The sequence below is a fragment of the Salvelinus fontinalis genome, chromosome 17 (assembly GCF_029448725.1).
Source record: "Salvelinus fontinalis isolate EN_2023a chromosome 17, ASM2944872v1, whole genome shotgun sequence".
Classification (NCBI taxonomy): Eukaryota; Metazoa; Chordata; class Actinopteri; order Salmoniformes; family Salmonidae; genus Salvelinus; species Salvelinus fontinalis.
This window is the reverse complement of record NC_074681.1, coordinates 41,353,914-41,377,029: the sequence shown is the minus strand read 5'-3', so window position 1 is coordinate 41,377,029 and position 23,116 is coordinate 41,353,914. Positions and strand designations below refer to the sequence as shown.

Below are 23,116 nucleotides of genomic sequence, written 5' to 3'. Positions count from 1 at the left end.
ACATGGTGTGATTGGATGACGACACATCACTGTCGGCCAATCAGATTTAACTACAGAGAGCCAAGCGGATCTTCCTTCCCAGCAGCGCAAAATAAAAACATCTCGAATGCGGAGTTTTGTAGGACTACAGAGGAGAGGTGGCAGAGGAAATACACTTTTATTTTCTTTAATCGTTTTGCAAATGCTGTTTAATTTCAAGATCTGAAGCAATATAAAGACCTCAAAGAGAAATGTAGAACAAGGAATGTAAAATGTGTTTTATTCTATGATCAAAATGCTTTCTTTGTCGCAACATTTTGGTTTTACCTAATGCATTTTTTTATTTCAAAAAGTACATTTCTTGCATGTAATTCTTGTGAAGTGCGCATTAGATTTTTGTATTGAAATTTTGCTTGGTATGTAGGCCTATTTAGGCTTTCATGCGCTGGTGGGAAGTGTGAAATTGGGAAGTGCAAATTTGTAAGTCCAACATGGTTGTGTTCAAGTGCTTTTGAAATCGGAACAATTCTTAAACCAATAAGATTTTAACGTTGCCAATAATAAAGTTAGTTAGCTTAACATAAATGTGTAATTATCAAAGCGGATTTGTTGTAATCTTTTGGGTTGAAAAGGTGAAAGGTGAAACGTCACAACTCAGCAACGACAGAGACGGAAGAGGAAGCGAGACATCCCACTCTTGTCGTTTTTTTCTGTTTCAATGGATGTCAGTGAACTAAGTAGTAGACAGACCCAGCTGCTATCACTATGGAAGAGCCATCCCCATATTAAGTAAACTGGAACTGGCTATTTATTTCAGTGGTAAACGGCCTAAGGGAACTATCTTCAATTTTTCCACCATCTTTGCCAAAATTTCATGCCAGTGTCCCACTTGCAATTATGGGCGCGTTTGAGTGGAAAGGCGAATGCAACTGACTGTAGACGACAGTTGAGGACTGAGGTCGGGAGGGTGTATCTGCGACAGCTGAAAATCTGACAGTAATGTGGTCTACCAACAGCAAGTCTCAGATCAACATGGTAGTGTTGCCATTGTTTATAAAAGTTTTACTTTATAATGTTTGTATAAACATGTCTCCAACCCCCATATCACACACTCACAAACTGAAATCATGTGTGTGTACATTGTACAGTCAATCAGTGAGCGAGAGCTTCAAATATCACATGAATCTGTATTTTTCCACTGAATCGCACTTTGGTCACATTCGAGTGGCTCAAACAAAAATACCCTAATGATTGGTTGGCAATTGAGCCTCCCACAATGCAGGCGATGAAGTTGGTGAAGAGCACCTGCAGAAACTTGTCAAAACTTCATGACCTTTGATCCCATTATTTTTGTAAAGTTCATGCAATCAGCATGTAGGCTCAACATACTTACAAAGACTTGACAAAAATTATCTGATTGAACGCGCCGTACAACTTGGAGGGTTGTTCAAGTAAAACTTCCCAGTCGGAACTCCGAACTTCAGATTACTCTTGACAGCATGAACGCCTCCAATAGTTGTGCAATCGAACTCCATGAATAGAATTAATGCTGCGCTCACCAGCTAGTCGGAGCTAGGAAACTCAGAAATGTCAGACGTGCTAACTGGTTGGACGCGGCAGGTGTATAACCACAACCAGTAAGCAAGTTTAACATTTCTAAGTTTCCTAGTCATGACTAGCACGTGAACGTGGCATTAGCCTGTCGCATGCTTCCCAGTAGAAACAGTTCACGCATATCTTATGTTGACATTTTGTGATGTTTTTGTTCGTTTTGGTATTTGAGCACGTACATTTTTCTTGAGACAAGTCGAAGTTCTGTAACGAATGCACGTTCAAAACAACTGGGAGCTCGGATTCCTCAATTAAGTGTTTAATGTTATTCAACGAGAGCCGAATAGTCTCTTTGAAATTTTTTCACTTGATAAATACTGCACCACACATCTTAGTGAGATGTGAAATTTCGCGACTAAGACCTCCTCAGCAAAAACGTCAAAATGCATTACAGACTTGTATATTTTCCTTAGATGAATTCTGACTATCTTGAGGAAGTGTATACTGGCCATGTTGTTGTTATGGTATCTCAAGAGGGACAAACAGTAATATTGCAGCTTTTTTAGATTTTTCAACAAAGGTCTTTTAAGGGAGTATGCGAGGCACAGACGTTCGCCTCGCCTAGCCGAGTTCTGCTAGGAGCTAACCGAACCTAGTATGCGGGCACCTTTAGAATTCTGCATGACAGAGGGCCATCAGAGCCATAGCCATGTAGTTAGAGTCTATATCTAAATACACTGAGTGTATAAAACAATAGGAACACCTTCCTGATATTGAGTTGCACTCCCTTTTTCGCTCAGAACAGCCTCAATTCGTCGGGGCACGGACTCTACAAGATGTCGAAAGCGTTCCACAGGGTTGCTGGCCCATGTTGACACCAATGCTTCCCACAGTTGTGTCAAGTTGGCTGGATGTCCTTTGGGTGGTGGACCATTCTTGATACACACTGGAAACTGGAGTATGAAAAACCCAGCAGTAGCTGTAAACGGCAGATTTTTAATGGAATATCTACATAGGTGTACAGAGGCCCATTATCAGCAACCATCACTCCTGTGTTCCAATGGCATGTTGGTCTAGCTACGTTAGCTACAGCGTTGCAAAGAAAAAGCCATATCTCAGACTGGCCAATAAAAATAAAATATTAAGATGGGAAAAAGAACACAGACAATGGACAGAGGAACTCTGCCTAGAAGGCCAGCATCCCGGAGTCACCTCTTCACTGTTGACGTTGAGACTGGTGTTTTGCTGGTACTATTTAATGAAGCTGCCAGTTGAGGACTTGTGAGGCGTCTGTTTCTCAAGCTAGACACTAAATGTACTTGTTCTCTTGCTCAGTTGTGCACCGGGGCCTCCCACTCCTTTCTATTCTGGTTAGAGACAGTTTGCGCTGTTCTGTGACGGGAGTAGTACACAGCGTTGTACGAGATCTTCTGTTTCTTGGCCATTTCTCACATGGAATAGCCTTCATTTCTCAGAACAAGAATAGACTGATGACTTTCAGAAGAAAGGTCTTTGTTTATGTCCATTTTGAGCCTGTAATCAAACCCACAAATGCTGATGCTACAAATACTCAACTAGTCTAAAGAAGGACAGTTTTATTGCTTTTTTAATCAGGACAACAGTTTTCAGCTGTGCTAACATAATTGCAAAATGGTTTTCTAATGATCAATTAGCCTTTTAAAATGATGAACTTGGATTAGCTAACACAACATGCCATTGGAACACAGGAGTGATGGTTGCTGATAATGGGCCTCTGTACACCTATGTAGATATTCCATTAAAAATCAGCCGTTTCCAGCTACAATAGTAATTTACAACAATTAACAATGTCTACACTGTAGATCAATTTGTTATTTTAATAGACAAAAAATATATTTTCTTTCAAAACAAGGACATTTCTAAGTGACCCCAAACTTTTGAACGGTAGAGTATTTCAACACTTTGTTTGAGTTGATAATATCTGATAGTAAAACAATTCATGCCATTTTATTTTATTTTACCGTTATTTTACCAGGTAAGTTGACTGAGAACACGTTCTCATTTGCAGCAACGACCTGGGGAATAGTTACAGGGGAGAGGAGGGGGATAAATGAGCCAATTGTAAACTGGCTCATGTAAACATGAATGAGAATAACCCCATTTATAATGCCCAAATCATTTCTCGTATCCAGATTTTTGTTTGTGTTGCCATGACTTTTCTTTCAGACCGGATCTCACCTGAGATCCACTCCTACTAACTGGAAGGTTTCTTACCTTGATGAGTTTCACATGTGGGAACCAACTTCTCAAAATGCAACTGAATCTGTCTGCCATGGACCTCCCTAAGACAGAGGTACATGTAGAATCTGGGGCTCAACATGGCCCCATCTTCTCTCTCACCAACAAGGTCATTGGGTGATATGACATTGATAGCTCCCTGCCTTCATCACTCAGTGGAAGCTTCACTTCAATAAGCAGCCTCAAGACCATTCTATTGTGCTTCACATGACTCCATAATCTGTCTGGCTAACTAGATCATTGGCCAGGTCCTTCTCCCCAGGAGAGCTGCCAGTGAGCTCTGTGGCCCCTCAGTATTGCACACTGCTGGCTGATGCCCCTGGTAAACTACAGATTCTTATCAGTGATGACCCCCTCTAGCCTTTCCACTGCTACAGGTGGGAGGAAGAAGATTACAGGACTTCCAGGGACTCGGGAGAGCACTGAGGGGGCAGAGGAAAGGAGAAGACTTTAAGCATTACTAAGCACTCGGTTGTACTTTTACTCTGCATTTCATTTCTCAAATATTGTAGCAGTACATCCCGTCAATACAGAATGAAGAAAAGCAAAAGTTGTGAATTACATGTTTTTTTTCTACTTGTGTTTTTGTCTTTCTTTTTCAGGCTCACTGAGTTGCTAAGGCAGAGGAAAAGAAGAATCATCTGCATCATCTTTTTTTATTTGAACATTTTATTGTCATTTTTTTTAAATTGTTTTGAACATTGAGGAATGTTGAGTAAATTAATTGAAACCATAAGTAGGCCTACTTGTCTAATTAGAGCATAAAACTTGCATGAACAATAAGAAATGCAGGTTTTAAGTATGAAGTTGCACTATTTCAAAGCACAAATTTAACTCAAAGGACTATTTAGCTTTGACAAAATACAACACATTTCACAACATCAACTAAATAAAGAAAAACCTATCAAACAGATACATGCTTGAATATCTGAGTCTAAAAGGAGACTTTCTACACATTATTATTATCTTCATAATAGAAGATTATAAACAACATTACATTTCCTGGTGTGCACAATCTGACACAGCATTCCTACATTTTATCATCACAGACATAATGAATAATTTTTTACAGAACTGTCCCCCACCCTAAAAACTAGAGAGAGAGCGAGATGGAGCGAGACAGAGGGAGAGAGGGAGGTGGTGTTTTCATAGTGTGCAATAGACATTGTTAATATAAATATACATGGCTCTGGCAAATAGAGATAGGAAGTCAACTCAAATTGAGGAAAAAAAGGCTGAGCGAGATGAATAGAACATTGCGTGCAGTTTTCAGTCAGTTTTCACGTGCTAGTTCTAATTTACGGGGTCCTCAAAGGAGGAAGGACCATACTTTTGCCTTCCCTTGAATGTAGAAGGACCGTAGATGTTGGTCCATGTTACAAAAAAGGGTGAAGTGTGGGATAAAGTTGCCCCTAAATGCTGATCTTCAGTTTTTCAGGGGAAGCTGATCCTAGATCTGTACCTAGGGGAACTTTTACCCCAGAGCACTCTATATAATCATGGTCTATATATGAGCTGCTATTCCTGGCTCTCCCCAAGCTGGCTGTATATCTCCTGAAAAGTGGGTCTCTGTTTGGCATTTCTCCTCCAACAACCCAGCATCAGGCTGCTATAGACCGCATCAGGGCAACAGGCAGGCCTCGGCAGGTACACCTGAGAAGAAACAACATTTTAGGATATTACAGGAAAAACACATTTTTACAAAATTACCAGATTTGGGATGTTTGTCACACATATTTCACTCATAGAACAACGCACCGTGCATGTCTGTCAACCCCAACAATGAGTAAACTGTAACATGCTGACCAGACCGGACACGTCGGGTGCGCGAGCATTGCAAAATAAATTTAGAAATCCATGTTATTCAATTATTGCGCGCGCCAACGAGCGTCTGCATTGCCAAGGGCTAAAATAGAAGTCATTCCTATTTCTGACGCAGATCGCGCTGCAAGTCCTGCCTCTCCCATCTCATTGGTTTATAGAAGCAGGTACCCACGTGCCATCTCCTCATTGGTTATGCCCACATGGGTGATTGAAAGACAAACAGTTTTTCCGGTTGTCGTGGTAATACTATGAAAGTGTAAATGCCAATCACCATATAAGCTCAAAGATGAAAAAGCCTGGAAGGAGGAGAGATGACTAGAAACGATTCGGTTGATCGTTTTATGTGTGGATTAATTGTCGGAGTAGAGGACCTTGTGCATTTTAGTTAAAACAACTCAACATTTATATCCCAGGACAAATTAGCTAGTAACAGCAAGCTAGCTAAATAGGACAAATTAGCTAGGAAGGGCAAGCCAACCAACTAAATTGCCATACATGTTGAATGCTATTCGACCTGTCCCCAAATTAATGTAATTGGTTCAGAGTTTGTTTTGATATTTTAACCTGCTTGTGGTGATAGTTTGGTGTGGGGGGTTCAAAATAAATGTATGCACGATAACGCACGATGGCGCAGGCGCGCAGCCGGTTTGGGTTCCGTGTGAGACTAAGCTAGCTCCAAGACATTTAGCTGAGCAGCAGCCTAACAGAATATTTAGTCATGTAGACTGACAAACCTGGTTCTATACCCATTTTGTTGCATGTACACATATTGCTGCCATAGAACAGTGCTGATTGCATGCCGACATAGTAAACATGTGGTAGCCATACACCATACACTGGTACAAAAGGTACTATTTACAACCTAAAAGAGTTCTTAGCTGTCCCCATAGGAAACCAATTTTGGTTCCAGGTAGAACCCTTTTGGGTTCCATGTAAAACCCTTTCCACAGAGGGTTCTACATGGAACCAAAAAGGGCTCTCATAGGGGGACAGCCGAATAACCCTTTCGGAATAAGAGTGTAGTAAATACACTAGTGTGTAGTCACCTGCTTGCCCTGGTCCCTGAAGAACTCGCCGGTGTTCTCGATGACCTGCTCGTCGGAAAACTGCGAGTAGGGCTGCTCTTCACACAGGGTCAGAATCTCCCACAGAGTCACGCCAAAAGCCCACACGTCGCTGGCCATGGTGAACTTACCCTGGGAAAGGCACACAGTCATTTGACTCATTTCTAAACACAGGGAAACATGTTTGGTTGAAAACTACATGCGACAGAACATTCCCAGCTAATATCAGCTCTCTCCAAAACTCCTCACCAATAGGATGCTCTCCCATGACATCCAGCGAATAGGAAGAACGGCCCGCCCCTGGATACGGTAGTAGTCACCGCGATACAGGTTCCGGCTCATGCCGAAGTCAGCAATCTTGATGGTGTAGTTCTTGCCCACCAGACAGTTGCGCGTGGCCAGGTCGCGGTGGACAAAGTTGAGAGAGGACAGGTACTTCATTCCAGAGGCTACCTGTGTAGCCATGCTCATCAGGTTGCTATAGCTAAGAGGATATGAGAGTATTGAAAAGTAATTGAACTCTGAACTTTTTTTTATATAATGCCAAAGAGAGTGCAAGAGTATGTGGTCAGAAAATAACATTTTAGCTAATTTTAAAGTGTTTGCATGACAAACTTTTTAATACTGCGCTATTGCATCGGGTTTCCGCATACTGTTATGAACTATATGGATTAAAACATTTACTTGATAAATAAAAAATAAGAAAATGAATTATTGTTATGATTACAGTATCACCTTTCATAATAACCCTAATCGGGGATGTCATTATCTAGTAAAATTATGCAGATGTAACGTACCTGACCGTGGCTTTGTCACTAGATTGTATCTCCTCCAATTCGTCCAATTGATGGCTGGACAAGAACTGGTTAAGGTCTCCATTTTCCATGTACTCCGTGATCATGCAGAGGGGGTCGCTCTCCACACACACTGCCAGCAGGCTGACGATGTTAGGGTCCCTCAGCCGAGACATGATCCTGATCTCCTTCAGGAAGTCATTCCTGTAACACGAGGTGGTAACGGCTATGACGTCTTCCAGTCACACTTTACATTAAGTTGCACAAATATACCATGTCGTTTCTCCTTCAATAAGTCATTATTGTAACTAACACTGGACAATAACAGACACCTGCTCGTAAACCAATCAATCAAATGTATTTTTAAAGCTCTTTTTACATCAGCAGATGTCACAAAGTGCTGTACAGAAGCCCAGACTAAAACCCCAAACAGCAAGCAATGCAGGTGTAGAAGCACGGTGGCTAGGAAAAACTCCCTTGAAATGCAGGAACCTAGGAAGAAACCTAGAGAGGAGCCAGGCTCTGAGGGGTGGCCAGTTCTCTTCTGGCTGTGCCGGGTGGAGATTATAAGAGTACATAGCCATTAAGGTCAGATTGTTCTTCAAAATGTTCAAACGTTCATAGATGACTAGCAGGGTCAAATAATATTCACAGTGGTTGTAGAGGGTGCAACAGGTCAGTACCTCAGGAGTAAATGTCAGTTGGCTTTTCATAGCCGACCATTCAGAGGTCGAGACAGCAGGTGCGGTAGAGAGATAGAGTGCTAGTCACACTTTACATTGAGTTAGTCACACTTTACATTGAGTTGCACAGATATTTTCTCCTTCAGGATTGGTGTGACATAAGACAATAACGTCTGTGACACCTGCCTGTCCCACTTTACCTTGTCACACCATGTAGTTTCACTTTCAAAAAGTAATTCCTGTTACAACGGATGGTAACCGATGTGACACCTGGCTAAATTGGGAAATACAGTGCTCTTTCCGGTTCTTGATTGGTCAACTTACCTATTCTTACTTGGTAGATTATTGTGAACACATTCTCTGTTACAACTGGCCAATGGCAAGACACCAGGAACACAAAGTGAAAGATGGGGCAAGAACAAGCATTGTTGTCATGCAGATCACAAAATTCCTTTTCCAACTATAAATCATGTGGCTCTTGAAGGACAGTACAGTTGTCATGGAAACAGTTCCAGATCCAGTGCTCTCACCTTGCGTTCTTGTTGGCGTCCTCCCTCAGTGTCTTCACAGCCACCAGAATAGGTGTGTCATCGCTGCCCTCTACCTCATTTGAACGGTAATTGACCTCTTCAGACAGATCCTTCTCCACAATGTCCTGCATGCCCTCTGCCTCACACAGGTGCACCTGTGGGCAGAAACAAAGGCATTTTCCTATTGATGTTTCATCTGTCTAGCAAGAAAGCAAGAGTCATCTGACTTTTGTTCTTTTTAATTGCTTTCCTGCATATTTACACACACACACACACACACACACACACACACACACACACACACACACAACACTCCCTTTATCCTCAGTTTTATTCCATACCTCTCCAAACTGTCCCTCTCCCAGTTTCTCCTTAAAGGTGAGCTTGTCCCTGGGAAACTCCCTCATGGCCGTGTCCTTCCCAGAGAGCAGACTCATGTTGACGGCCGTGATGGAGTAGGTGTTGCTGCCCGTAGTCCCCTCCTGCAGGCTCACAATGTCTGCCTCGGCATAGTGGGGAGCCCCGTCTGATCCACAGGCCTGGGGTGGTCTGGAGGAGGAGCTAGTCCCTGCTGTGGAGTACACAGAGCATAGGTTCACACTTCAGTAAGATGTGACCTGATCAAGACCATTGAAATGTTCTTGTGACCCTCCAAGTTAACAACACTGATATTTCTAGCCACAGGCCTGTCTTAATAAGCCACAACCCAAAAGTAATTAGGGGTCACTATACCCACCATTTGAGAAACACTGGCTTGAAGGGACATTACACTCCAAAATCAAAGTTTGTCATATTTTTTTCACACCTCAAAAGTAGTCTAACGTCAAGATTAGTCCAAGTCCCTCACCATCGCTGAAGTCTGAAAACATCTGTTAAACTTTGATTTTTGATTGTACTTTCCCTTTAATCCACTCACCCAGCTCCTCAGTGGACTGGGCGAACTCGGGCAGCTTGCGGATGAGGCGGGAGGGCTCCTGGTAGTCAGAGGAGCAGAGGGGGAAGATCCTCTCGTAGGTGGAGTTGGAGCCGTCCCCGCTGGACTGGGACGAGTGGTGGAAAGAGAAGGCCTGGGTTTGGACGGCCAGACGGGCCGACAGCTCGTCGTCTAGCATACGCCGCGAAGCCTGGAGGGAAGGGTAGTTACTGTTATAAGCCGTGTGTGTTGTAATGTTTGGTGGCGCCAGAGAGAAAAGCTAGAGGGCGCTCTTGGGAAAACAGAAGCAATCAATGGCAAAGATAAGAGGTGCATCTTCTAGATTTTCTAACACGGTGGTTGGCACCAAGTCAAACATTGACAGATGTTGTAATCTTGTGTTTAAGTTTAGCTAAGAGGTCATGCAAATCGATGTTTGGGGATACAATTACAGCTAATAAGAAACACTTGAGGTTAAAAAAAACTACTTTAATCAACAACTTTGATCAGTGTCATTTGCAGTCTTAGTTTCTGACTTCCTTTTTAGCCTGACAGCAGTATTTATTTTATAACAAGACAGAGAAGTTTCCTCGTAGCTATTAGATCAACCCTGATGAATTCCGCTCTGAAAACACCTCAGGGAATTAAAATCTGTTACATACCTTCTCTAGCATCTTCTGCCAGACCTGGCGCCACAGAATGATGACTATGATGGCCAAAAGGATGACGATGATGGCCACCAGGCAGCCAATCAGGATCCGGGTGTTGCTTTCATCCACTTTGTGGATGGGGTTATCTCCTAATGTACCAGAAGGTATAAAATATTTAACAGAGAGCTTCGTTGCTTCTTCCGTCCTTGTTTACTCAATTCCTTACCTCCCTGTCAAAGCGCATTGGAGCGAAGAATCCAAGATCCCTCACTGAAGGAGTTGAGGATACAAAGATTTGACAGCTTGAAACATTTTATGGCATTATAATTTATTATTGTTGTCATCAAGACGTTTAGTGCTCACATCACATGTAAGGTTTTCATAAAAACTCATTATAATATCATCCTCAGTAAGTGTTGTATTTATCATTCATTAATGCTGTTGTAATTTCCCTCATATTTCACTGTAACTAACCTCTATTCGTCATAATTAATGCAACAGCATTTTAAGAACAGGCAGCAGAGGGCACTATTGAATGCAAAAGGAGACAGGGTTGGCGAAGACAAAATAGGTAAGAACGTAGCTGGAGCTAACCTGGAAGAACATTTGTCGGGTGGCCACGTTTGCGGGGAGTCGGAGATGTGTTATAAACTGCTGTCCCTGCTGAAAGAGGGTGGGGGGGAGAGAGAGAGAGAGAGAGGGAGAAAGAGGAGAAATGTCATCATCTATTTTGAAACAGAGTGAAACGGGGAGACACCACCTCAACTAAAACACAATAAGATTTGCGTTCCCTCTTAGAAAAATGTTTTGTTACAGTGAGCCCTACTGAACATGACCCAGGCGTCTCAAGTCTCACCTGACTGGAAGGCCACCTCGCTGATCATCATCCAGGCCTCGTTGAAGGCAAAGCGGCACTTGATGGCACTGGCCATGCGACCCCCCAGGGGCACGGTGATGAACCGGGCGCTCTGGCTGACCTGGTCCACCGGGAGACGTAAGGACACTGGCTGGGACTCCCAGTCCAACTCGGACGTACGGAAGTAACACGAAGTCTGCCGAAACATTCTCACGCCGCGGCTGAACATGTTATTGCAGTGCACCTACGGAGAGAGGAGGAGAACTATGAACTATAACACTTGAGAGTAGAGTGTACTGTGGTATACTGTCTGTCACTGCATGGGTTGAAGTACAAATTGCATGTCCAGGTGCTATTCAGCCAATGACGAAACAATTGGAGGCTAAAGTTGTTGGACATATGCCTAAATATTTAGCCACTCTTGAAGGACAAAACCGACCTCCGCATATGGCTGAATACAGTATCTCTTGCACACCTACTGAGTGGACCAATGACACAAGGTTATGGGCGGTCTGAAATGACATCAACACAACCAGAATTTCAACCCGTTTTGCCCAGTTTTTCCCATTGGGAACATGGTAAAACCTTTTGTACTCGTTGACCTCTCACCTTCATCGAGGTGAAGTTGCGGACGCGGTCAAATTCGAAGGTCATCTCCACGTAGCCCTTAGGGAAGCTCTCATTGGTCCAGCCCACATAATCGTATCCGGGCCACACGCCGTACACGTGACTGTGGAGGAAGTCATCAAGACCCCACGTCCCGTCAGTCAGCTGGCCCAGGCCTTCCTCCATACTGGGGGGAGAGAGGAGACAGGACCGTTACACAGGACCGTTACTCCCATCCACTACGGTTGTGCCCTTGAGCATGGCACTTAACCCCTAACTCATACTGAGGGGAGGAAGGAAAAAAGGAGGTCTTTGTTGCTATCATGCCTGTGTTGAATCCACTTGTGTCTTACACGTCATCATTTCACACTATCATACTGACCCGGACCGTATTGCGCTGGCTTGGATATGTTCCTTTCACATTGTTCTTTTCTGCACGCTTCCAAAAACGATGGTGGATACAAAACCAGGCCAGGGCAGGACAGCTGGGCTCCGCTTAGCTCAAGAGTTGTCCTCAAAATCCTCACATGGGCCAAGAATGGCTCGCAACTTTGTTAAATAGTACCTTCGGGTCAGAGTCACTCAGGATGTGGACCATTTAACGCTTCTTAACAGTTTTGTACGACGAAAATGCCACTGTTGAAGTACAAATATACTAAAACAAACCCAACTGACTGTAGACCCATGGATCCATCGTAGACCGAGTCATTGAGGTGGACGTCCAGGCCTCTGTAGGTCATCTCCTGGCCGGCCGGAGCACTGTAGGACACCAGGCCATCTGCAATAACACACAGCCAGGGACAGGTCAAGGGAAAGGTCACAATCAATGACAGTGGTAGTATCTAGGCTATTCTCTTTTCTTTCAGTTTCACATACGGAAAGGATGTAGGATGGGATTAGATATAGGATGTAGGATAGGATGGGATTAGATATAGGATAGGATGGGATTAGATGTAGGATGTGGGATGTAGGATAGGATGGGATTAAATATAGGCTGTAGGATAGGATGGGATTAGATATAGGATAGGATAGGATGGGATTAGATATAGGATGTGGGATGTAGGATAGGATGGGATTAAATATAAAATAGGATGAGATGAGATTAGATATAGGATGTACTGTAGTGTGTCTGACCTAGCCATTCACAGCCATAGAGCTCTACCCTCATGCACACGATCATGGAGTGGTCTGTGATTGGCATGAAGCGTACGAAGCGGGCAATGATGGGTGGCTCTAGGTCCTTCAGCACCACGTCATAGGCATTCATGTTCCCCTCGATCACCTGCAGTCAGGAACAGGAAAGGGCATCATCATCCTCATCCAAAAACTGCAGTCACTAAACATTGAACGCCAACAAACACAGCCAGACAAGAATGGAAGTTATAGAAAAGTCACACCAATCACAGCAAGATTGTGCAACCAATGGAGTAGTCCCAAAAGTGAAAACCCAGCCCAACAGTTGGGCCCCAACTGGCACTCCAGGCTGGCTCAATCAAACACTCAAAGTATTTGAAAGAAAACTCATACTCTTTGAACCCAGCCCAGAGATCAAAAGGACATTGAATCAACATTGGAAAAACATTGAAAATAGATGTCAGAATGGATTCTGGTATATGGACACTAGCTTGCATCTGCTCACCTGCCTGCCTTTCCTGTCGTGCCAGGCCACCCAGCGGCTGCCGTCACGGCTGTACTTGATGCGGTAGCGCTGGGCAAACTCATTTCCCATGCCGTCGGCGTGGCGACCCTGGGTGCCCACGAGCGTGATGAAGTGCAGCGAACGCAGGTCCACCTGGAGGAAATCCTTCGGGCCGCCTGCGTCCGTCTCTGCCATGATGTTAGGGCACCATGCCCCGTCACCGTCTCCATCGTCAAAGTCCAATCTGAGGAGGAGAGGGGGAAGTAGTAGGAGTAGAAGGGAATATTTAGTCAAATGAATAATAAAAATGCCTTCCTCCCTTATTTTAAGGAATCGCTGATCTGACAAGGTTGGATTGATGAAGGGCAATAGGCAGGCAATCTTGCCTTCACTAAGACAGTACAGTCAGTACTCTGATTACCTGATGGAAAAGAGTTTAGAGTGTGTATGGTGACATTGCAGATAGCATACCTGCCATATCTTGCTGCTGTAGACTCTGACCACTGACTAGAAGCAGAGATATCCTCATCAAGAATCTGTCCTCCAGTCATACCCAGAGGATACCGACACACACCTAAAAGCAGATACAGTTTTATACATGCATGTTTTTCGGGCCAGGTGCTTTTCCTGACCACGTGGCCTGATCAGGGAAAAACTCCAGGACCTAGTTAAAAGCTATGACAATGGCAAATGAAACAGATTCAACTCATGTCATCAACAAGTTACTGAGATCTTTGGTGTGTGTGTGTGTGTGTGTGTGTGTGTGTCTATGCAAGGGAACGTATTCCCGAAGTCCATGAGTGTGCCACACTGCACATGCATTTGGTAGGATCTGGATTGAGTCAGAACTGAAGTGGACAGGGCACAACCCTCCCCCAGCTTCTTCCTTTAGGCCTGGGAGGCCGCACTGAAACAGAGGCATCACTATGTAGGTGCCAGTCCAAGCAAAAAGAGTAGGGAGGGGCCCCTTCAGTTTTCCTCCTCTTTATTTTGCCTCTCTTTTTCTATCTTTTGTACCAGAGCCAAAGCCACAGATAGTTTTAGACTTAGAGCTGTAACCATTGGAAACAACCCCCCCCCCCCCCCAAAAAAATGTAAAACTCTAATTGCTCAAGATATTATTACGGCGGTTTAAAACAAATGTATTATAGCAAGAAAGAGAAAAACCATGAGCTGTTAAAACAGCGATTGAGGTGCGTGTGTGTGTGCGTGTGTGTGCGTGTTTGTGTGTGTGTGCGTGTGTGTGCGTGTGTTTCTATGTGTGTGTGTGTGAGTGTGTGTGCTTGTGTGTGTCTGTGCGTGCGTGTGTGTGTGTGTGTTTGTGTGTGTGTGTGTGTGTGTGAATGTGTCTGTGTGCGTGTGTTAGCGTGTTTGTGCGTGTCTGTGTGCGTGTGTGAGTGTTTGTGCGTGTGTGTGTGTGTGTGTGCGTGCGTGCGTGCGTGCGTGCGTGCGTGCGTGACCAAATGGCTTCTTCGCCTACTGTGTCAGTGATCAAATCAAATCACATTTTATTTGTCACATGCGCATGAATACAACAGGTGTAGACCTTACAGTGAAATGCTTATTTACAAACCCTTAACCAACAATGCCGTTTTAAGAAAATTAAGTGTTAAATAAAAAATTCAAAGTAAAAATATAAAATGCCAAAAAAATAAAAATAAAAGTAACAAATAATTAAAGAGTAGCAGTAAAAATAACAATAGTGAGGCTATATACTGGTACAGAGTCAATGTGCGGGGGCACCGGTTAGTCGAGGTTATTGAGGTAATTAGGTAGATGTAGTTAACTTATTGTGCATAACTGTTAACTATGTCTTACTCTTACTGTACCTGCCCATTACCCTTCATTCTGAATCTGCTTACAACTCAAAGTAACACTGAAACATAGAAATATACTTTGAGAGCTTGTGGACAAAATATGCTTCATACAGTGAAACTATTTCAAGTGGAAAAGTCCAGGAGAGGTAAATTATGAATGAGTGCCTCTCCTGTCACCCTGCTCCTTAGCACTGACACAGACGTACGCACACAGACACACACACACACACACACACGCACGCACGCACGCAAACACACACACACGCACACACAAGCACACACCAGCAGCTCACTCCATACCTCCAGCAACCTCTTTTCTCCTGCCCCTACAGCTTTTCAGACATTTCCTGAATGCCCCCAGCCTGTGAATGGTTTGCCTGTTCTCACATATTTGCTGTTTGACCAATCGACCAATGGCTAAACCCCACACACGCGCACTCACACACACACACACACACATTGACGGCGATGACCTAACCAGCCCACCTAGCTATTACGGCGTGCTAGTATCTCGATCATGTCAAACATCTTGACTTGACTACAATGCGGTAATATCCCCTTCAGTTAGACAAATGTACTATATAAATAAAGGCTTTAGAAAATGCAGAGACGCGACACGAACATGTAACCTCTTAAAATGAGTAAACAAACACTTAACATCCTTTTCAGATTACTGAGTCACCAGGGTCAGAGCTGCACTGTCTTGGCCCTGGTTACACACCCACTGTAGTTGCTGGCACCACGCTGGAGAGGGCATCTAAGCCAGCACAGTGCAGCTCTGACAGTGTGAAAAGGCTATGAGTTGACCTCCATGTACAGTACCTGGGTTGACTTGGGTCCTTACAGCAGTGAGGAGGAATAGCAGGAGACAATGTCTTATCTGTAGAGCCTTCATCTCAGAGGCAGGAGCTGAACACCTGACAGAATGTTTCACACGTTCAGTATAACGACAACAGCAGCGACCACAATATGGACAGTATGTAATGTCACTTATGTAGGGGTTGTACTTGTACCATCCGTTGTTCAATGCGAGCCTTCTCTCTAATCTCGACCTTTGTCTCTATAGAAATTAAAAATGTTGGCAAATGAGCTTTTATTGTTGAAAGAAAGGATGAAAGAGATTGGTGTTTTTTCCCCCACATCTATTTGTTTAAATTTGTTTAAAATATGTCACTTGATGGTGTCATTTCAGAGACAAATGATCATGGTTTTTATATCCGCCTCATTCACAAAAATCATTTGTGATGAAAAAACACAAATGTGGAAAAAATGGTGGATATAGCGTTTTGGAAATAAACTCTTAATTTATGATGAATATATTTGACCACTTTAATGTCCCCTGCCAAGAACTAAAATGTCCCTTCGGTATAATGATGAAGATTTATTGACCCAATGCATCAGGGTCAATTCCATTTCAACCCAGTCAATTCAGGAGATGAATTGACATTCAATTCAAGGAATGAAAACAGGCACCCATTCGCCATTAGGATTTTCAATTCACTCTTTATGGAGTTGAAATGGAACGGACCTCAACCAAACAACGCATACAGTATACAAAGAAGACCCCCTAAACACGTTCTAAGATTATGCACCTATCTAAGCCATTGGTACCAACCAGCGGCAGACATACACAGAGACCCCCTTGTACGGTCTACTCAGGTAATTGACTACCCCTCCATCCACAGCACATGCAGTATAAGACCCCAATGCTTATTTATCTTTTAAAAGGCCTGTAAATGTCTCGGTGAAATATGCCTACTGCACAAATATGCGTTACATGGCTACCCTCCTGTACTTTCAGTAATTTATGTGGTGAGTTTACCCCAAAAATGTGAGTGGGGGGGGGAAAGTACTGACTGTGTGGTTCTGTGTAGCCCTGGTGCGATGGTGAATTCACATGGACGCTATCTGATGCCCACGGATCCTTGCTGTAAAGTGCTGCCTTTGTGCTTTTGTGTGGTCCAGTCCTGCGTTAGGCCTATTTCATCATGCTAAACTCGGACTGCTCTCTACCTCAGTTGGGTGTGTGTATGTGTAGGGTCAGGAGTTTTCCTCTGGTCAGGTCAGAAAACTCTGGGCCCTAGTTATAATAATGTGTAATTAGAAGAAAAAAAATCAGCGTTTAGGTCATATCCACCATGGCTAATGTACTAATAATGTTAATGTCCATGTGTCACTTACATGTCAATACTGACACTGGCACTGGCAGGTCAGGTTACTAGTGTCTTCAAATAAAGTATCAAAATGAACATAAATACATTAAAATAAAGTCAATCATTAGAAGAGAATGGAATACCACTTTTTCCTCAAACAAATAAAATAACGATACAATAGTGAACTATTATCTAATGGAAAATAACTTATTTTTGTCAAACAACTTATTTATATTTACATGTCAATCAAGTTGGGAGGTACCAGCTCAACTTTTCTCAGCTTTCAATTTCATTGATGACAAATATACCCATAGCTGTCACCGAAACGTGGCTACTAGCAGTGTCAAAATACAATGCCAAATGACGTTCTATAAAAGTAAGAGTAATCGAGGAGAGAACACACTTACTTTTCACTGCCTACCCAAAATCCTTAGTAGTCCAGGGGAATATTATTCCATAATCGACTGAGTAAAATTCCAAAGTCTATTACGCTGTAATATACTTTCTTCCCGGGATAGACTTTCTGGGAAAGAAGGAGGAAAAGGGCTGATGTAAAAGCAAGCTCTCTCGCTAGAGGAAAGAGAAATGGAAAAAAAATGAAAGAAAAATAACACACTCTGGGATTCTTTGGTGTGATGCCAAAAAGCCCCAGAATTCCACCTGATGCACATAAGGTTTCAATTATGGCCTGGAGAGCCGTAAGGGAGTTAGTTTAGAGCAGGCTTCTGTTGAGCAGCCAAGTGCTACTGAAGAAGGCTCCGAGTTTACATTCATCCTGTGGAAACCTGTTCATTACTGTGGGAGTGATGGGGTTTTATAGGGCTTCTAAAAGTATCATGCAGACTGTAGACCAAAAAAAGAAACATTGCTGGACAGAGAAGTCAAATCATGTCTGACTGAACTTGGATGCTCCTTTTCTGCTATTTATTGAAGTGTTATTGATAAAAAGAGTAATGTCCACTCTTTGTTTACTGACAGCAGTGAGTGGATCTCACCAGTTTTTCAACAGTGGTTCTTTTGTGTCCAGCTCGTGCCAATTTAGCATGGATTGAGACACTGACCTGGAACTGCCACACCTCAGTAATGGAGTTTACCATGAGAGGGCAGCAGGGACGGCTCCAGGCAGAATTGACATAAGCGGTCGCTTAGGGCCCCTGACCGCTAGGAGGCACCCCAACCACAAAAAATATAAATATATATATATTAAATACACTGAGTGTACAAAACATTAAGAACACCTTCTTAATATTGAGTTGTACCTAGGGCTGTTACGGTGACTGTATTAACGCCACACCAGCGGTCAAGAGGCATGAAGGCAGTCAAATTTTTCTTGACCGTTTAGTCACGGTAATTAAGCTTCTCCAAGCTCTGATGCTGCTGATGGTAATTCGTAGGCTACCAAACTTGCTAAATGCCTGGTACTCAGCACTCCATTGTCACTCTGAAATCAATGCAAATGTGATCGAAAATCTAATTAAACACTTAATGAGAGCCCATGAGCTCATGTTGCACAACACTTCTGTAGGCTAAGCAATATCATGAGAAAACAGAGTGATGGCTTCTATTAATCTTAGGGATAGCCCCCTTTTTTCAATTTTCGCCTAAATGACATACCCAGATCGAACTGCCTGTAGCTCAGGCCCTGAAGCAAGGATATGCATATTCTTGGTACCATTTGAAAGGCAACACTTTGAAGTTTGTCGAAATGTGAATTGTAGGATAATATAACATAATAGATTTGGTAGAAGAAAATACCAAAAAATAAACAACCGGCCCTTTTCAACCACCATCTTTGAAATGCAAGAGAAAGGTCATAGTTATAGCCATCACTCTGGATGTAATTCCGATAGTGTCCAAAAACTGGCAGCAGTGTATGTGCAAAGTTTCAGATGGATAACTTGAAAAATTAGTGGACAAGAAGACTTTTGGTGTGAAGTCCCCAGGCACATTTGGGCAAATCGTGAAGCAGACATTTGCATTCATATTCCATTTTTCTGCAAGAATATCGTCAAATCTGTATACTTGGACTTTGATTTAGCTTTCCAAGTATTAGTAGCCATATTATAAGTTCAACATTTGCAAAACAAGCAGTTTTCATAACTTCATAACTCTGAATATCCTTATAATTTTGGACAAAAATTATAAGGCATGCTGTCGTACAAGGTTAGTACCTACATTTTACGACATATACATGGTTTCTGGATACTCCCGTAAACCCCAGCTCATTGGCTATCTAGCTAGCTTTGTTTGACCCCGATTGGTGCTTATTTGACAAAGATACAGTCGTTCAAGAGATGGCCGCCTGCGTCATCGGCGTGCTATGAAGGCGTTGCTCTCTGACCAAATATGGTGTCCTATAGGATATACTACACCCCTAATGAAATAGTGAAGTCTTGTTACCTTCTGGGATCTCTGAGGAATAGATACGAACGTGATTTGACTCGTTCAAACAACGTTTAGGGTGAGATTTTCGCCGATTCCTTTGTTTGCAAATTGAACGAGTGGAAATACAAAATCGATTGTGCGTGATATATGGACCTTTTTAGGATATGAAAAATGATTTTATCTAACAAAACAACACTTCATGTTATCTCTGGGACCTTTTGGATGATAAATCAGAGCAAGATTTCAGAATGTAAGTACATATTTCACCTTCAGAGGTGAATTTATCAAACCTATTGCGTTGAAAAAAGTGTTTTGTTTTTAGGAGCTCTCCTCAAACAATAGCATGGCATTTTTTCGCAGTAATAGCTACTGTAAATAGGACAGTGCAGTTATATTAACAAGGTTTGGTCAGGGTGTGAGGGTGTTTGTTAATCGCTCAACACATAGCCGCATGTGCGCACTCCCTCAAATCGTTTGGAGAAAATATCCTTTCTATTTTATTCAGCTTTGTTCAATTGTATTCTTCATACTCGAAAATACTATAAAATAATGCCACAGAATTGTGAGCAAATCTTGCCTACTAAATGAGTGTAGCCCAAAGCCATATGGCATAGTCAGATCAGGACCTAAAATATGTTTCTTCAGACCTGTCTAAAATGAATACTGGATTTATTGTGAAAGTATAGGCTATATTACATGGATTTATTATACTTTTTAAAGTGTAGACGCTTCAAAGGTCTGCATCAGTGGCAGTGTCGAAGCCAGCAGATGCTAAATGTGTTTATGTTAATTAATGGTCAATTACTCAGAACAGACTCAATTTGTCAGGGCATGGACTCTACAAAGTGTTCCACGAGGATGCTGGCCCATGTTGACTTGAATTCCCACAGTTGTGTCAAGTTGGCTGGATGTCCTTTGGGTGGTGGACCATTCTTGACGCACATCGGAAACTGTTGGGCGTGAAAAACCCAGCAGCGTTGTAGTTCTTGACAAAACCATTTGGCACCTACTACCATATCCTGTTCAAAGGCACTTACATATTTTGTCTTGCCCCCTCACCCTCTGAGTGGCACACACATATTATTATCCATGACTCAATTATGTCAAGGCTTAATATTCCTTCTTTAACATGAAGTGAATTTAACAAGTAAACATCAATAAAGGATTATAGCTTTCACCTGCATTCACATGGTGAGTCTATGTCATGGAAAGAACAGGTGTTAAGGTTTTGTACAGTCAAGTCTGAAATTTCAAAGTGGAAATTACAAACTTCAACACTACAAGTTTTTAATTCCCTACATTGTAGGAAAGTTCTTCTGCAAAAGGTGACCAAATTAAGATCCCACATCTGTTGTTTGACTTAGTGGTAGTACATTTGAGTTTTTGGTAGTATGTTTGAGTTATGATAGTTAGTGGTGGTTACTTGGAGTTAGTTTTAGTTTGTGATAGTTGGTGGTTACTGGGAGTTAAATTGAGTTAGTGATAATAGTATCAGGTATGAAGGTAAGACCCAGATGCAAACAACGTCGAATTAACAATTGTTTAATAATCCAACAGGGGCAGGCAATAGACAGGTCAAGGCAGGCAGAGGTCAGTAAACCAGAGGTGGGGCAACGGTACCGGAATGCAGGCAGGCTCAGGGTCAGGACAAAACCAAGAGGGCGAGAAAAAGAGAGTCTGGGAAAAGCAGGAGCTGAGACAAAAACTCTGGTTGACTTGACAAACAAGATGAACTGGCAACAGACAAACAGAGAACACGGGCATAAATACACAGGGGATAATAGGGAAGATGGGCGACACCTGGAGGGGGGTGAGGACAATCACTTAGACAGGTGAAACAGATCACAAATGGTGGTTATTGGGAGTTACTGCACACACAGTTCATCATGTAGAAAAACATCTGGTTCCTGGTCCTCCTATCAGATCAGTTCTGTCTGATTAACACTTTTCACACACAACATTGAACAGCTGTGAATCAACTGTGAACGGACTGACCATAGGGATTTCGGAAGTAAAGGAAGAATGGCAGTATAGCCAGTCTTGGCAATATGGTATTCAATATGTACATATCGAGAGTTAAATTATATCACTATTAAATTATATTATTATTAAATTATATTCTGTTTTGAATGTTGCTGAATGTTTTCTTGGAAGTGCTTTTAGGAAAGCAAAAGATGAATCAAAACTTCTCGCACTAGCCTACTCATCCATGTTTACGTATTGTGGGCGTGAAATCCCAAACAGCCAATGCCTTTCTAAGAAAGCAATAATATGGAAGTACTTGAACATAACTAAATCTTTTCTATTATATTGACAAGATAGTCGAGTGACCGTTCCAACAACTGACTGAAGTCGTTGTTCCAAAGGTGAGAAGGGGGTAGCTGCGTTACAATATGGCGACCGGAGTATGGAGAGTGGGTGTGTCTGAATGAGTGCCTGTGTGGAAAGAAGTGGGTGTGTCAAAAGCAAGGGGCGTGGGGAAAGCGATCTGCTACAGGTTAAACGGTTTTGATTGATTGGGCAGTGTTTATTTTGTATCTTGCCACGAAACTACCATACATTTGAGTCGGAGTCGTATTTCACTGTTAGTTTTATACAAATAATAATTTAAAAAATGGTATAAAACTGACAATTGTTTATTTTGTATTAAAAGTAGGCCTACTCATGATCGGTGTACTGTTGCTTCATGTGTTGTGTGCGTGTGCTTACTGTGACTGTCACCCTGATATTAGCTACTAGGTAGCTGGCTACTTCCCAGGCCGTTGCAGGACAGTAGTGCTTGTCAAGCGGGAGTGAAGGGCGCTGTGTCCCTGTGTTGTTGCCGTTCATGCCCTCCCATTGCGTAGATTGTATGTACATATCAAGGTGACATCTAGATGGTTATCAATATTAGTCATTTCTTGTGCGGGCTGCTATCCTACTTGAAATAAAATCATGGGAGGGAAAACATTTGCTACCGTCGGCAACACCACCAGACCGAGTAGCAAGCCCCTATCAGTGGTAGCAAGCCCCTATCAGTGGTAGCAAGCCCCTATCAGTGGTAGCAAGCCCCTATCAGTGGTAGCAAGCCCCTATCAGTGGTAGCAAGCCCCTATCAGTGGTAGCAACATCGGTGCACTGGTCGCTGGCTTATCGACTTGACTCGTGCAGCCCAGTCAGCCACGCAAAACGGTCTTGAGGGGCAACAAATCTACCCAATTAGCTGATTTTCTTTCCATACACCCATCCTTTAGACACACCCACACTCCGGTCACCGTATTGGGCTGCAGCTGCCCGTACTTGCCAAAGGCGAGAAGGCAGGCGGTTTTCTTATCGGTCTGCTTATCGTGGACAGATTTTGACAGGAGTAAACACTCTCCGCCTCCATAAAAGCCCGACCACAGATGGAGATAGGA

General features: G+C 42.9%; 1 protein-coding gene and 1 long non-coding RNA gene across 3 annotated transcripts; one reads left to right on the top strand and one right to left on the bottom strand.

Moving 5' to 3' along the window:
- The first annotated feature begins 72 nt into the window (after positions 1–72).
- Positions 73–4,543, top strand: LOC129814405 (uncharacterized). The gene is made up of 2 exons (XR_008753253.1): positions 73–1,014; positions 4,410–4,543. It is a non-coding gene; the product is annotated as an uncharacterized LOC129814405 (long non-coding RNA).
- Positions 4,448–17,991, bottom strand: LOC129814401 (discoidin domain-containing receptor 2-like). Of its 2 annotated transcripts, XM_055867505.1 has the most exons (18): positions 17,744–17,991; positions 16,197–16,243; positions 16,006–16,100; positions 13,838–13,940; positions 13,367–13,610; positions 12,862–13,009; positions 12,394–12,505; positions 11,731–11,914; positions 11,122–11,365; positions 10,860–10,928; positions 10,278–10,414; positions 9,619–9,826; positions 9,044–9,273; positions 8,703–8,857; positions 7,493–7,693; positions 6,945–7,179; positions 6,678–6,827; positions 4,448–5,460 (listed from the first exon to the last, which is right to left on the bottom strand). In XM_055867505.1, the coding sequence occupies exons 3-18, from the start codon at positions 16,076–16,078 to the stop codon at positions 5,326–5,328; spliced, it is 2,628 nt and encodes an 875-aa protein (XP_055723480.1). In that variant the 5' UTR covers positions 16,079–16,100; positions 16,197–16,243; positions 17,744–17,991; the 3' UTR covers positions 4,448–5,325. The 2 variants fall into 2 exon arrangements, with proteins under 2 accessions (XP_055723480.1, XP_055723481.1); XM_055867506.1 differs by lacking the exon at positions 16,197–16,243.
- Positions 17,992–23,116: the final 5,125 nt, after the last annotated feature.